Raw genomic sequence first — 17,426 nt, 5'->3', positions numbered from 1 at the left:
CAAGGAAAAACAAAATACTGGTAAGTAGTTGTGGAACCAGTCATAAGCCAAGAGTTCAGGTTCTGATTTTGTCCCTCCTGATTTATGTGACCTTTCAGCGAATCACTTGATTTCCTGGGTCCTCAATGTGTATTCCATTTAAGCAGGAAGGGGTTCTGCAGAGTCTGTAAGAGTCTATTTAATCCTATAGTTTCTACATACTAATAAAGAAATACTTCCAAATAGGATGGTTTGGCCAGGGTTAGCAAATGTGCATCATGATCCTAGTTTTACTTATTCACTCTTTTTAACTTTTTATAAGGGCTAGACCCACCAGTAAAAACTGAGTGAATTCCGCATATGTCAGGTGTCTTTTTCTTTCTTTTCCAAAGTGTAGTTGCACAAATTCTGAATCCCAGTTAAATGGAATATGTTGATGAATTGTGGTCTGTTCAAAAACTTGCTTAACGTCCTCTGAAAAGAGAAAAGAAAGGTTGATTAAAACAAAGCACATCGGGTTCTTCCTTATAAAACCTGTTATTAAATGGATATTGCTACTTTCTTTGTATAAAAAGTAACTCAACTTTAAAAACACAGATTATAAAATCACGGCAGAAATAGAACTGGGAGTCTCATGAAGTCAAAGTTAATAATGCACCCAATAAAATAAAAGGAAAAAATCAAGAAGTCACACACACACAAAAAGCCCTAAAAGGCAGTCGCAAACCAAAGTAATAAGCTAAATCTCATATCATCATCTGTTTTTGTTTCAACAAATGTTATTTTCTAGGCACAGGGGATATAATTCAATCTTTAGTGGCAGGAAACACACATGTACATACAGAAACACACAGAACACTACACAAGTCTTAAATACATTCCTCTTTAACAAGCTATTAATATGTTTTTGAGGATTTAGAAATCAGTTAGATATAAATCTTGAAGCATATATTCAACAGCACTAAGACTATTTAAGCTTTAAAAAGTTCCACTGTTCATCAGGCCACACTTAAAGGTAATGGGAGGAACAGCCAACAGCCCAATCCTTTAACTTTATCCTGCACACTCTGGCTTGACAGAAGTTCTCAAATGGTCCAAATAATCCCATTTTAAGATGGGCTACCAAATGTACTGTAATATTGATTCTACCCCTCTTTTTAGCCTCTACCACAAAACTGTAAGAGGACTGACAGAGAACAGAAAACAACAGTATGAAAAACCTTACTTTTCTAAAGTTTCACGTTTTTATTTACTAGTCTCCCCGCCTCCCAACATGAGTGTATGTTTGGAGGGTAAAGGGACACAAATTATATTAATGAATTTGTCCTGGCCTTCACATCTTTAAATATCTCTACCAAACCTGCTCACCTTTATGAGCAAACTGTGCCTGCTACCTTGTTTTTTTCCCTTTGCAACTATTTAAAAAAAAGAAGTAAATTCTTTAATTCTCTAAAGGGTGCCAAAAATCTTGGCACATGTTTCCACTGTTTCCCCCAAATTTCCTACTTCCATTCACCCTTACACTCACAAGTTTTTATTCCATGCTTTTAAAGTTTCCAGAAATTTTAAAAGCCTTGCCATGAAGAAACAGTAGTGCTGCCATCAGTATAAGATTGGGTGTGTATCTGCACGAAGAAGGCAGTAAAATATCAGAATTATGCCAGGCATAAATTTTATAAAAGATGGCAGAAAACCTCAGGCTGGCCCTGATAAGGACAACAAAATAAGAAGTTTTTAAGCGTAACCCTCAATTTCTTTGAATTTATTCTGTCTTCTCCACTTTTAGGAAAAAAGAGAAAAAAAAGAGACAAAGGGCATAAGAAAAATGAAGTGAATCAAGAATTGAGGACCTGAGTGGGGGGTGATGAATGAAATGGACTAAGTAGGAGGAGACTCGGCAAGTTTCTTTTTGGCTCTAAAACCTCTGAGAAGGAATTATTGAACTGAAAGTCAAATTACTTGGGTTTAAATTCTACTACTAATAGTAGCTAAAATTTCTTAGGCACTTACCATGTGCTAGGTATTATTCTAGTGGCTATATGTGATAGAATAGATATTAACCTAGATAATCTGTAGCTCCTTTCCCATTCTAAATTTCTATGCCTCTGTATGAAGCAGGCCCAGGATAGATTCAAGGAAGGCCCACAATCTTCTAATCAATCTTCTAATCAAGACCAATAAATGATCTAATGAGAAACGATGTTCAAATGACAAAGATGTGACCAAAAGAAAAAAAAAACACAATTTTTTACTCTATAAAAAATATTTATATACTATAATAAAATTTTAGAGAAACATACAAACAAAAATGACTTTGTGGCCATTTTTCTGCCAAGCTGGTGAAATAAAGATTCCTCTCTGCCAAGCATTCTGGTAAAATAACTTTTCAATGCAATAACCATGGGATAGCTGTCAAAAACGAGGTCCTTCCTTTTCTTGACCTCTCCTTCAACGTCCTATAGAAAGTAACAGAAGGTATTAACCCAATATTGGAGACATGGGTGGATGGCAGGTTAAGTAAAAGTCATAAAGAAATGATGACTCTGGAGAACAAAAAGTCCAACACTGGAAATCTTGATGAAGTTAGTGATAGAGCTGGAAAGACAGAAGTTCACGATGAAAGTTTGGCATGTTGTAATAGAAGACTTCAGAGGTGACAGGACATGAGATCTACGTGCTGTGCTGCGTATATATGTTGAAGCCATAGCCCCTAGGGCCTTAAATATGACTATATTTTGGAGACAAGTTCTTCAAAGAGATAAGTTAAAATGAGGTTGTTGGTGGGGGGGGTGGCCTAATGTCATATGACTGCCATGCTTATAAGAAAAGTAGATTAGGACACGGACAGGCACAGAGGAAGACCATGTGAAGACACAAGGAGAAGACTGTCATTTACAAGCCAAGGAGAGAGGCCTCAAAAGACACCAATCCTGCCAACACCTGATCTTGGACTTCTCACCTCCAGAACTGTAAGAAAATTCATTTCTGTCGTTTAAGCCACCCAGTCTGTGGCACTTTGTTATGGCAACCCCAGCAAACTATTACAATGAGCAACAGGAACTCCCACAGCAGTGATGAGGAAGTTACCCAAAAAGACCCTCCATTATCTCCTGCTACCACCGTAAGCAAGATGAGAGACATTTACAAAAGCAGGCATGTTATAAAAAGGGTGTGTCAGCTGGATATTCAAATCAATTAAATGTAGTAAAAATGTGTTTTAGGCTAAATATATGCAAATTACATGTATTAATACAAAGAAAAGTAATAGAAGGTATTAACCCAATATTGGCATATAAAGCTAAGGCATTTATTATCCATTTTAATATTTATATGGTATAAAACTATAAATATATATAATAAATTTAGGTTACTCAAAACTTAGTAAATGAATTTAAAATGTGACTGACTCTAACCAACAATCTTATTTTTCCTATAATTAACTATCATTCACTGCTTACTAGAGCTCTGACTTTAATTCAAAACTGTGAACTTTGAACCTTAAGTCTAGAGCTTTCTCCACTATTCCATGAGAGCTTGTCTCTCTCATGCAAATGCCTGCCTGAAGTATTGAAATCTAGTCCCCCTGAAGTATAGAGCTATACGTGATCTCTAAAACATGTTTCAACTCTACAAACTGTCAATCCTACAGACCTGCACTACTGATGTGTTTTTAAAAAGATATCTCTATATAGTATTGTATAGGTATGCAGATAGGTCTGCGTGAGTATACACATTAATTATACATCTTTTCTTTCTACATAGATTATTAGCACCTTCAGAACAAAGGCCATATTTTTCACATCTGCTTGTCCCCTTGTGCCTGCACAATGGTGGGCATAGAGCAACTATTCGCTAAGTTGTGGCTGAACTTAAATGAGGAAGAAAAGGTTTACAATAGTGCAACAGGTTAAGGACAGTGTTATTAACCCTTTGAGGCACTACAGTTTCCACCCTACTGAAAAGCCATTTCAACAATCATTTCCTAAGATTTTAGTGAAGTGCAAAGAATTGTCAGTCTTCCTTATTAAAGTCTCCAGCCCCAGGCCTAGGCTGATTCAAGTGAACTAAAGAACCTGCATTTTAATTAGCCTCCCGGGTTCTTCTAATTCAAGGGTCCAGAACCTCATTTTGAAAAACGCTGTCCTAAAGAGTTATACAAGGGTTTTTAAACTCCCCATTGAAACAGACAAAAAAATATGAAAGGAAGGAGGTAGGAAAGATTCTCCAGAAGAGCTAATGTAATGCAGTAAGTGTACACACAGGCCACTTGTAGACCCAAGGGGACGTGCAAGTTGTACAATCCAGTGACTGACATTCACTTCATGGCCTTTGTGACCAGTGCTCCCTAGAGTTGGACAGTTTACAAACTACACGACCCTGAGAATGAGGTCCATTTTCAGTTCTCAGCTGTTCTAACACACTGGCCACTGTAAGAATGCCAGTGCTTAGTTAGTCAGCACAGCTGGGAGTACTGTATTAGGTCCTGCGGGAAGCAGAAGGGCAGGAGAAGACACGGTGCTGAATCCAAGTCTAATCCACAAGAAATAACTAAACACATCCAAACAGTATACTGGATTAAGTGCTAAACAGCAACAGTTCCTCTTGGCAAGGAAACAGAAGTTTAAGGAAGGATGCATTTACAACAGTGGCAGAAAAAAAAGCTTTCTGGAGAAGGTAAAACTTGATCTGGGTCCTAAAGGCTGTGGAGGATTTATTCAGATGAATCTGTGAGGGAGTTTTCCAGTAAAGAGCAACAGCATGAAGAAGGGTTCATTTCTTTTGAAGTGAATTAAGGGTCCAATCAAAACATATTGGACCAAAGCCACTGAGACAGGACAGATCCTGGTCTAGGCACTTACAGATGTTGGCGTCACCTGCCAGCAGCAAATATTATTTTCAAACCCTAAGGACTTGATGCTACATTTGTGGTGAAGAAAAGGTTGCTACGGGAAGAACAGTTGGTCATGGAATTCTGCAGAAAAAAAAGACCTGGAGTTTTTTTACCACTTGATACAATCTCTACAAAATTTATTTTTCACTCTCCTAACTTACCTAACAGAGGCTTGTGTACTCAAATATCATAAGATTACCAAGTCATTCTAATTGGACAAACCAAATGATATGAGCATTATTATTATTGATAAAGAGGAAAACTACCAATATTTCTATAGCCATTTTCAAGGCTAATCAACTCTTTTAAGAAATTAAAATATTAAATTTTGTCACTCTGGAAAACTCACATTTTTTCTCTGAAAATATTTTATAGATTCATAAGTCTGAATACTTCATCCTGCTACAAGAAGTCATTCTGGGGCATTGATTTTCTGAAATGCTTGGCCTCAACATTTTCCTGTACGTTCATGAAAACAAACAGCTCTAAGCCCAATAGTCACAACGGGTTCTGGAATTTCCCCCCTCACTTTGGAAGACACTGTAATATCATCTCAGGTTAATATTCTCTTTTCCTTTTAGGAGGCTCAAATAGCTTTCTCACTTAACATTTGATTGTTTTAAGATTTCTCCATGCCTTGGTGAGACAATGAGAGGTAAGAGTACTCCTTCCATCATATTGCTGGAAAATCAGAAACTAAAAACCAAAGTGATTTTCAAAACTGCTCTGTACTCTCACTTTCATGGAAAATTCCATGAGCTTTACCATAAAAGACTCTAGGAGTCCATCTTAGGGTCATCCTATCACTAAATCTTTACCATTCCCTGAGATTTTCAAACCTAACTTCCTAACTTGCAGTCCTGGAGAGGACGCTTTTTGGTCCCTTGGTTCCATGAAATAAATAAATTAATAAATAAATAAATACGACTATAATTCATAACGCACCTGCTGATGGCTTTCAAATAAGCATCACTTAGCAGATTTATTACTAACTTAAAAAAATTAGAAGGTCTCTCCTAGTCTAATGCACAAGGTCTTAAAATCTTACCCCCAGGTTGAGGTCATGTAGGCAAAGAAGCAAAACTGAATTAGCAATGAAATATAAATGAAGCACTAGATATATATTTTGGATATTTAAAATCATAGTTTTCTTGGCTCAGCCACTCCTCCTGAAAGTAAAAACAACTTAGAGTGCTTATCTCAAAGTATAATCATTGTTATTTCAATATGTGCCAAACAAACTATGTTTGGAAGGTCTATAGTTCCCATAATATCGCCAAATAATGGTGATAGTATTTAAAGCAAGACTTCACCAAATAAGCTCAAAGAGCCTTTGGGTTTATTTTTGGGGACTTTGCTTTCTCCACAAATGTTTTTAGCCTGAAAGTCTGCTGCACTTTTTTTTTAAGATTATAAAAAGATAATTACAAAGTGGTAATCCTTTCTTACCTAAATATAACCTCAAAAAGTCAACTGATTTCCCCCAATAAGTTTCCCAGGCTACACAGTATGGTTGTAGTGGAAAGAGTTGTGATTTTTAAAAGCTGGGTCATAGATGACATGATCTTGTGTATTCAAGGTCCTAAGGAATCCACTTAAAAACCATTAGAACTACTAAGTCCAGCACTGTTGAAGGATACAAGATCAATATACAAAAATCAACTGTATCTCTACACACTGGAAGTAAGCAACCCAAAAATGAAATTAAGAAAGCAATTCAATTTACAATAGCCTCAAAAAGAATAAAATACTTAGGGAAAAATTTAACAAAAGACATGCAAAACCTGTACTCTAAAAACTATAAAACACTGTTGAAAGAAATTAAAGAAAATCTAAATAAATGCAAAGACATTCCATGTTCATAGATGGGAGGTCTTGATACTGTTAAGATGGTAATACTCCCCAAAGTGATACACAGATTCAGTGTAATCCTTAACAAAATTCCAGTTGGTGTCTTTGCAGAAATTGACAAGCAGATGTTAAAATTCATATGGAAATTCTAGGGACCCAGAATAACCAAACCAATCTCGAGAAAGAAGAACAAAGTTGTATTTCAAATTTACCTCAAAGCTACAGTAATCAAGACTGTGTGGTATGGGCATAAAGATAGACATATAAGACAAATGGAATAGAACTGAGAGTCAAGAAATAAACCCTTACATTTATGGTCAGTTAATTTTCAACAAGGGTGACAATTCAATAGGGAAAGATTAGTCTTTTCAACAAGTGGTGCTGGGACAACCATGCAAAAGAAGTAAGGTGGGACCTTACCTCACACCATATACAAAAACTAACTCAAAAATGGAGCAAAGATCTAAATATAAGAGCTAAAACTGTGAAGCTTTTAAAGGAAAATGTAGGCATAAATCTTTACGACTCTGGATTGGAAAATAGTTTCTTAGATATAGTTATCAAAAACACAAGCACAGCTTCCCTGGTGGCACAGTGGTTGAGAGTCCGCCTGCTGATGCAGGGGACACGGGTTCGTGTCCCGGTCCGGGAAGATCCCACATGCCATGGAGCAGCTGGGCCCGTGAGCCATGGCCGCTGAGCCTGCGCGTCCGGAGCCTGTGCTCCGCAACGGGAGAGGCCACAACAGTGAGAGGCCCGCATACCGCCAAAAAAAAAAAAAAAAAAAAAAAAAACAACCCCAAAACACAAGCAACCAAGGACAATAATATATAAATTGGACATCTTCAAAATTGAAAACTTTTGTACTACAAAGGATACCATTGACAAAGTGAAAAGACAGACTACAGAATGGGAGAAAAGTTTTGCGAATCACATATCTGATAAAGAACTCTAGAATATATAAAGAATTCTTGCAACTCAATAATAAAAAGACAATTCATCTAATTTTTAAAATGGGCAAAGGATTTGAACAGACATTTTTCCAAAGACAAAATGGCCAATAAGCACATGACAAGATGTTCCAATCATTAGCCTTTAAGGAAATGCAAATCAAATGAGATATCACAATGAAATCACTTTACTCCCACAAGTAGCAAGTGTTGGTGAGGATGTGAAAAAAATCTGAAACCCTCATACACTGCTTGTGGGAATGTAAAAATGGTGCAGTCACTTTGGAAGAGTTTGGTAGTTCTTCAAAAAGTTAAACATAGTTACCATGTGACCCAGCAATTCCACTCCTAGGTATATATCCAAGAGAAATGAAAACATATGCTCACATAAAAACTTGTACACAAATTTCATAGCAGCATTATTCACAATAGCCAAAAAGTGGAAACAACCAGAATATCCATTAACTGAAGGATGGATAAACAGTATGTGGTATATCTATACCAATGTGACATCCTCAATAAAAGGAATACAGTACTATTACATGCTACAACATGGATGAACCTTGAAAACATTATACTAAGAAGCTAGTCATGAAACACCACATGTTGTATGATTCCATGTATATGAAATGTCCAGAATAGGCAAATCCAGAGAGACAGAAAGTAGATTAGTGGTTGCTTAGTACTGGAGGGGCTAGGGGAAAATGGGAGTGGGGAGTGAGGATTGCTAAGGTACGGGGTTTCTTGCTGGGGTGATGAAAATATTCTAAAACTGATGATGGTTACACAAATTTGTGAACAGACGAAAAAACATTGCATCATACACTTTAAATGGGTGCATTATATCTAAATAAAGCTGTGTTTTTTAAAAAAAACCTGGAACCCTCAAATCTGCTTCCTACTAATGAGTGATATTAGGCAAATTACTTACTCTGACTCCATTCTCTCAATGTGTAAAATGGGAGTAAAATAACTCGAGGGTTGTAGCCAAGTGTGCCCAGTACAATGTTCTAAACATAGTAGGTGACCATTAAAATGGTAAAATTCCAAAATCTAAAGTCTTAATTATAATGAAGATTGTTATCGGGGCACCAAATATTTACAAAAGATACAAAAAAAAAAATCAGGCACAGTGTGATTGGAAATATCATAGTTTATACATGTCTCAAAAAGCAATAATTTCCCTCAAATACTTAAAATCATCCTCTTTTAGCTCATATATTAAAATTTTAAATGAAAAGTGATAAAAAAAAACTAAGTAATTTCCCATTATGTTTCTGAAAGTATGAAATTAAGAAGGATTAAGAACCACCACTCTTTACTTTGAAGATCTTTCAGATACTAGAAATATTTAATTGGCAAATTACTTGCACATGCCATTAAGTGGTTAGACTGAATTTGTTTTTACAAATTCTATGGCCTCTTATTCCTTAACCTCTACCACACTATAATCTGAAATCATCGAGGTCTTCACTTATGCAAATTTTTACTTTCTATGTTTTTGTTTCCATACAGAATAACTAAATTAATGCACTTTAATTTCCAAAAGATTCACTCTTTGAAGCTGCAAATCAAGGAAAACAAGTTTCCCATTAAAATAAAAAAGGTTCATCAAGCTACATTATTTCAAACACTGAACCACAATCTCTCTCTCATGGATCCTAAAAATTTCATTAATACAATAAACACAAAAAGGATGTTTCAGTTAAACCCGAAAGTAATCCATCCCTCTCAGAGGCAAAGGGAGAGTTGCTGAACAGTGCCCTTTATTTCTCAGCAGCTTCACTGGGGTGCTTTTTCTAATGTGTGCTAAATGCTCAAAGAAAGTTGTGGTTTCGTTCGAAGGGAAATAGTATTTCACCCTGCTGATATGGTTAACAACAGCTTATATGGCCATCGTCTTTTAAGCAGGGAGCACAAGACAAATTGTTGAATTCGGAAGTTAAATAGCATAATGGAGTAAGTGGATACAGACCTATCTCTACTGCCACATGGGCCAATATCAAGGTTTGCCATTTCAAACCCTTTTGACAAGTGCCTTTTTCTATTAATCACAGTTAAGGGTCTGAAGAGGAAAGAAGTATTCTGGCTACAATTCAGACTTGCTCAAGGAAGTTCTAGGGGGAAAATGGGTGCCATTAAAACAGTAAGTACAGAATAAGTACTTCACACACTCAGCTCTTCTCATTAAATTGAGATCTCTATAAGCCCCTGTAAACTTTGTATTATTATTACTATCATTCTGAACATGCGGGTACAGTGGTGATAAGTATCTTTCAAAAAATGAGCACACAGGCAGACGCAGCGCTTGCATACACACACACAGTCAAGCTGAGCTGAATGTTATTTCGAAGTCATCTGTGGTGTTGGTACATGTAGAAATTAGGGCTAACTTAAACCTCTTCCAGTTCTGTACGTAGAGAGGGATGGGACTACCCTGATATGAGGTCATGTGGCATTCTAGAACAGAATATCACCCATCTAGTAGTGCTGGAAGACAAAGCTGTGGTTCCTACGATACCAGTCACCGTCCCCTCTCTGTGCCTGTTTCCACATCCATGAAATAAAGCCATAAATGACACCAGCCGTTGTTCAGCTGCAGTGTGAAACGCGTTCCCTTGGAGAGCTTGTTCAAAACACATTCCCAAGCCCCACGCCCAAATACTCTGATTCAGCCGATTTGCGATGGAGCCAGGGAGCCTGCAGTTGTCATGAACAACTCCCCTCACGCTATTACAACGAGAACTCGTGCTCTGCCTTATTGATAAGAATCCTTCCTATTCTAAAGCCTAATGGATCTATAAATCCTCAAGATTAATTCACTATGTAACTCATCACAGTGAATGCTGGTTAACAATGAAAAATGCTAAAGGCTGGCAGCTATTTAGCATTCGATATTAATCTTCTATCACATGCACTATCTAAATCAAACAGCAAGAGAGGCCAACTGAGATGTTTTCAATCTATCTGCCGGAAAAAAGTTATTTTCAATTGGACAGAATAAATCATTAGCAGTCTTTCATAAAATCAAAAGTAGGTCAGTTAGGGGCTTCCCTGGTGGCACAGTGGTTAAGAGTCCGCCTGCCGATGCAGGGGACACGGGTTCGTGCCCCGGTCCGGGAGGATCCCACATGCCGCGGAGCAGCTGGGCCCGTGAGCCATGGCCGCTGAGCCTGCGCGTCCGGAGCCTGTGCTCCTCAACGAGAGGGGCCGTTGTGAGAGGCCCGCGTACCGCAAAAAAACAAAAACAAAAACAAACAAACAAAAAAAACTAGGTCAGTTAAAATGGTGTTTGGAGGTATACAGCAGACTGTGGTCACTGTACAGATGTGTAAGCTTGCTTTAATCGTCTGTTGTGTTAATTATTGTTAACTTTCCTTACCACTAGAGAGTAACACACCAAAAGACTCCAACTCTTTGAAATTTTTAAAGCAGTACAAAGAATCTTAATTCATTCCTTAAATGCAAGTATAATATCTCTATTGTTTAAAACACCAATTTCCTAAGCTAGTTTCCTTAGACGGATGTTATCAAAAATAATTTTCTTGCAAAAGCATTAACATACATTTAACCCTACTTAAATGCTCAAGAGCAAATGTACTACAAATGTACACCCACAGTGATCCCTTATTAGTATAAAACTGTTTTATTTCAATTAAAATGTCTAACTATCCACCCCCAACATATACCTAAACTGTAATTTTCTCTGAGAACTTCCAATACATTCTTGATTTTGTTTCCTTTATCAACCTATCAGAGCAAAAACAGCCTTGCAACTGTTGGAAGAAATCAGTCATTAGCAGCAAGATTACAGCAAATTTTCCAATTTAGAAAAACTATATTTTTATCTCCTCTTATACTGAAAGAATAATGGTATAATTTTACTATTTTTAAGTGAGCAGTACAGTTTAAAATAGTCAAATTTTCCCAGTGCTCCAAGTTTTAGGATTTACTGTTAGCTTTCTGTTCTCCACACCTTCTTTCCTATTCACAAGTTCTCTTCTCATCTTACATACACACACACACACACCTTACACACTTACACACTTACACACACACACACACACACACACACACACACACACACAGGGGCAGACATCCCCTGATTCGACCTCTCCATACCGACAGTCTTCTAAAGAACGCTTAACCTTCAGGGTAATTCACTAAGGAGAGGCTTCACATGGTTATTGTGATTTTCTCTCCAATTGACATTCCTCCACCTTCTCAACAGGCCTTTTTTCCCCGCTCCCTATTTTTAAAATGGGGTGATGAAGTAGCAAAAAGTACAATATTTTAGCCATTTGAGCATAGATGATTCTCAAATTATCCCACCAACTGGAAGTGCTCTCTGATACCACTATCTTTCAAAATTGAAGCCATTATGGTCAATCGTGCAAATCCGTATTTAGCTTTTCGTAAGTAGTAGATTTTTGACCCAATGAACTGGAACAGCTTCTGCACAGTCTCTAGGATCTCATACAAGACACTCGGTCCCTGGGCACGCCACAGTCCTCATCTATCTTGAGGTTATTTCCTCTCAAAACTCACACTGCTCTTATTCAATATTCTCATTCTCTATTGGAATGTGTCTTAAGAAAATATACGTGGGTCCCCCCAAAATATGGAATAAAATCTACTATCGGGCAATAACGTCCTCTCGCCAAAATAACTTGTTGTTTTTGTGAAACATCAAAATCAGAATGAATATTAACAAAGAACTTTGCTCAAATAATTGGTCCTTCGGACTCTCAGAACCATTTTCCCCTCAGTTATCGTTTTGAATGTTTCATTTTCCCAGTGTCTTTGCAAAGGTATTAATAAGTGACCTTCTTTGCAGTGAGCTTGAAAAAACTATGGCTAAAGTTCTGTCCTCTTCTACTCCAGTACCTGCATTCCTCTAGTTTTTTACATTTATTATTAAATTTGAGTGTCTACCTTCAAAACTGATCTGCGCACTTCTAGCTCTCATCATTTTCTGCAACTTGAATCAGAATGACTGAAGCGGTTTGTTTCCACATAGTTCCTTGTGTCATCTAGCCTGTCCATTTTCCCAGGGCATTCCAATTCACTTTCATCACAGCAGGTGTTCCTGCACAAAATCCAACTGTGAACCCAGGAAGGGCCCCTCCGAACACCAACATACACGTCAAAGAATTAACTAGAGAAGGACATTAGAAATCGCTTCATTACTTCTGTGGATTCTGTTTACGTCTCACATACAAAAAGAAAGGTAGGTTCTGTTCAAATAGCTTGACAAAGTTAATTTACTTTTTCTGCAGGACTTCTCAGGGGCTTCGTAGATTAAAACTTTGGGGCCTTATGACTGTCTAATAGGAGAATCCTCTCTCACACAACGTTAACAGGAGACACCACTTTAAAGTACCCAAACTCACAATATCACTCAATAGTTAAGATTAAAGGACAAGAGGCCACAGCAGCTTATAATACAAAATCAATACTGTGTTAGTTTCTTTTGGATTCCAGGCCAACTGACAGAGCTGAAGCAGCAAGGCAGCCAAGTCTCCCAGTGTAGCTCAGGGCAAAGATTATTTTACAATTGAAGTTTTTAAACAGCAATGCTGGAAAAGTCTTAAATAAGATATATGTCTACTCATTCAGCTGTCCCTCTTTAAAAAGCAGTTCCTATCCTTTGGCAGGACTCCTTTCAGACTTGCTAAAGGCAAATGCTCATTCAGACAAAACACAACTAACAACTGTGGCCATTCATGGACTTCCTAACACTTATCCAGAACCAGAGAGTTGAGAATCCCTGTTGCTAAAGTTCAATGAAAAATTGCAGGCGGACACACACACACACACACACACACACACACACACACACACACACACACACCACCACCATGATAATGAAACTGGGTGCTTATGTTCACATACTAAGAATGCAAGCTTTACAACTGCATATAAACATTTCATGAAATTTTGTTCAAGAGTAATGAAAAAGATAAGTCAAAGGAAAAGAAAAACATGTGATGGCATTAAGCAAATAAAAATTTTACATTTCAACTTGAGGAAGTATTCTGGTATACAATATACTCTGAATTTTCAGAAGGTCAATTGTGACTTACACTAGACAAAGGTAAGATTCAGGTCCTCCACTACTATTGAGTTAGGCTATTACTGGCATCTATTGCAGATACAACTACTGAAGAAATATTCATAAATAGGAATAGTTAATGTTAGATTAGCATCATGAAAAAACCAATCACTGGTGGGTGCACTAAATATTATCAGATTAACAGTTTCACTAAATACACACACACACACACACACACACACACACACACACACACTCTCTCTCTCTCTCTCTTTCTTAAAATTCCTAACAATAATGCTTTGCTTTCCCAGCATCAACAAATAAGAAACTCGGGAAAATGAAAGTGTTGGAAAACCACCCTGTACCAACTTGCTCAGAGGGCAGGTAAGTCCTTTCGAACCCTGACTTTCAGTTCTTCCACTCACAAAATGGGAGTGATCATCCACTTGCCTGTTTCACAGCGGTATGGGAAGCTTACACAAGGATCACAGACACGTCTGCCTCCGGCTTTGCCCCACTCCAACCAATGTAACAAAACCCACCTTTTCCAAGCATCATTCGGATCCTGTCCCTGTCCTCTCAACAACCCTGCAGGACTCCCAATTGCCTCTCCTATCAAATTAAAACTCCTGCTTAGAGGGCTGTGGTGGGTGCACCATCACATGGGGCCCTGGCTCCCAGCACCCACATTTCAATCAAGGGTCTCCTCTACTATCCTCAATCTGCGCAAAGGCCAACTCTCCTTCCCCTCCCACCACTCTGTAATTCCCCCTCCACTCAAAATTCTGCTCACATCAAAAGATAAAGCCTCCTGGGTAAAGCTCACAACAAGTGCATTTCAACAAATTCCTTGGACGTCTCTGTAACCGAGGCAACTTTCTACATGTACTGAGAACTCTAATCCAGGTACATTCTTCCTTATAATTACTTTCCAGTATGGTCATATAAACAAAATCTTAATTCATTCGTGTATTGTTCTCTACTTCTTCATGAAAAATTATTAAATCCCTCTAACGTCTGATAAAGACTGAAACCACAAAGGATAAATCGGCACCTACCTAGATTATAAAGGCAGGCCGTCCTCACAGAGCACAGCCATCGCCAGAGGGAGGCAGTGTGGCACAGTGAGTAACGCTTGGCCGTCCTCTGGCTGCTACCTTGGCTCCACCACAGGCAACTCCAGGACCACAGACAAGTTACTTAACCTCCCCAAGGCCATTTCCTCATCAGAAAAATGAGAATTATAATAGTACAGACCTCCTAGGTTCTGAGGGTTAAATAATTAATTACATATAAAGCACTTAGCTCAGGGCGAGTTCATAGTAAGTGATCAATAAACTTCAAGATTAAAATGACAGCTATAGCCCTTCTCTCGAGAGATCATGTAAAACCACATGTCACTGGAACAGAACAAACTCAGTAGCTACTACTGGGTCCCTCTTCTTTCCTTTGATCTCCTTTTTACCACAGTCAGTCAGGAGCCAAGTCAGAGGATTCATCCTCTGGAACGGCCCTGGTGGGGTCCAGTCCAGGCCTGCATTACCCCTGCCTAGACTGTCGAAGCACCTCTCAAGTGACCATCACCTCTAGACCCTGTAGCTCCATCTCTTCCTGCAATACACAGCCCGTATCACGTCACCTTGGTGCACAGACTCCTCCAGGTCTGCTTGGATAGCTTCTATCCCTCCTCTCTACCTAGCCTGCTTTACCTTGTAGATAGAGAATATAAAGTATGATGTCATGTTCTATTTGTTTACTGTCTCTCTCCCTAAAATATCTGATCAGGATTTTTTAGTCTTGCCTCTGCTGTATCTCCAGTCCTACAACATAGTAAGCATTCAATAGACACCCCTATCTTTACTTATTCTTCTAACTCACTCATCCAGTTAAATGGCTTCAAACACTATCTATTTGCTGATAACTACCAAATTTCTATCTCCCAAATTCCACACTCAGATATCTAAGTGCCTACTTGACATCTTCACTTAAATATCCAAAGGCATCAAACTAACATATCCAAAAGTGAGCTCCTGTTCTTTCCCCCACCATCCCCAAGCCTGCAGTCCTCCAGGTTATCAGCTGATAACTCCACCCTTCCAGTTGATCTGGCCAAAGAGTTTAGAATCTTTCTTGCCTCTTCTCTCTTCCACAGGCCACGTCCAACCTATCAGAGAACCCTATTGATTCTCTCTTCAATATATCCCTAACCTCACTCCTGCCCAAGCCACCATGATGCCTCATTTGAATTATTGCAATAGCTTCCTAACTGTTCTCTCTCTTCCTGCTCTTGCCCTTCTATAGTTTATTCTCAACCAACAGCCAGAATGATGCTGTTAAAATATAAACCAGGGCTTCCCTGGTGGCGCAGTGGTTGAGAGTCCGCCTGCCGATGCAGGGGATACGGGTTCGTGCCCCGGTCTGGGAAGATCCCACATGCCGTGGAGCGGCCGGGCCCGTGAGCCATGGCTGCTGAGCCTGCGCTCCACTACGGGAGAGGCCACAACAGTGAGAGGCCCGCATACCACAAAAAAAAAAAATATATATATATATATATATATATATATATATAAACCAGATCATGACACTCTCTTGCTAAAACAAACAAACAAACAAACAAACCTCCTGCAATGGTTTCCCAGTTCACTTACCATCAAAGTCAAGTCCTAACCTTGGCCTACAGGGCCTTCCTTGATCAGATCCATTACTTCTCTGAGTTCCTCTCCTACCAGGACCCCCTGTCTCACTCAATTCACATAAGTCCTCCTTGCTCTTCCTCAAATGTGTCAAGAACACTCCAGCCTTCCAACCCGGGCAAAGGCCATTCCTTTCACCTGGGACAGTCTCTTCCCCTCCTTCTTCCTTATTCTATAAGATCAATTGCCTTACTTCTTTCAAATTTGTGTTCAAAAGTCACTTTCTCAATGAAGCTAACCAAACCATATTAGACACAAAGAAAAGAACCTTCTTTGTTTCATAGCTCATTGCAAATACCCAAATATCACCACAACCTACCCATTCTACTAAGTGTCTTAATCCCTAGTCTTATCATCAACTTGTGTATGCTCCTGTTAATACTCTGGTGGAAGGGTCAGCAAACTATGTTCCACTGGCCACCAGCTGTCTTTGCAAATTAAGTTTTACTGGACCATAGCTACATGCATCCATAGGAACAGCAGAGTTGAGTAGTTGTGACAGAGATCCTATGGCCCACAAAGCCCAAAATATTTACTATTTGGCACTTTAAAGAAGAACTTTGCTGTCCCTGATCTAGAGCCCGTGCTCTGCGACAAGAGAAGCCAACTCAACGAGAAGCCCGCGCACCTCAACGAAGAGTAGCCCCCGTTTGCTGCAACTAAAGGAAGCCCGCACGAAGCAACGAAGACCCAACACAGCCAAAAATAAAATAATAAATAAATAAATAAATTTATTTATTTATTTTTAAAAAAAGCACTACCAATAAAAGAAAATGCTGGTAATTTGTACTACATTAAAATTAAGAACTTATGTTCCTCAGGACTCCATGAAGTGGAATAAAAGTGCAAGTCACAGAGTAAAAACATCTGGAAATATACAACCCACAAAGCCCTTGTATCTAGAAAATAGACACATAGTAAAAAGGATACTCAAGTGGCCAATAAACAGTTTTTTAAAAGTTGTACAACCCATAAGTCATGAGAAAAATGCAAATTAAAGCCACAGC

The 17,426-nt window shown here is 38.5% G+C and overlaps 1 protein-coding gene across 2 annotated transcripts in view; it reads right to left on the bottom strand.

Annotated features, from left to right (window-relative positions):
• SLC25A13 (solute carrier family 25 member 13) overlaps nucleotides 1–17,426 on the bottom strand; it is a 209,686-nt gene that overhangs the window by 92,919 nt on the left and 99,341 nt on the right. For both annotated transcript variants that reach the window (XM_060108215.1, XM_060108216.1), the window contains exon 5: nucleotides 314–453. In XM_060108215.1, coding sequence (XP_059964198.1) covers nucleotides 314–453 — 140 coding nt within the window. The remainder of the gene's footprint in view (nucleotides 1–313; nucleotides 454–17,426) is intronic.

This window comes from Mesoplodon densirostris, chromosome 9 (genome assembly GCF_025265405.1).
Source record: "Mesoplodon densirostris isolate mMesDen1 chromosome 9, mMesDen1 primary haplotype, whole genome shotgun sequence".
In the NCBI taxonomy this organism is placed as follows: Eukaryota; Metazoa; Chordata; class Mammalia; order Artiodactyla; family Ziphiidae; genus Mesoplodon; species Mesoplodon densirostris.
This window is presented reverse-complemented; position numbering and strand designations above follow the sequence as displayed.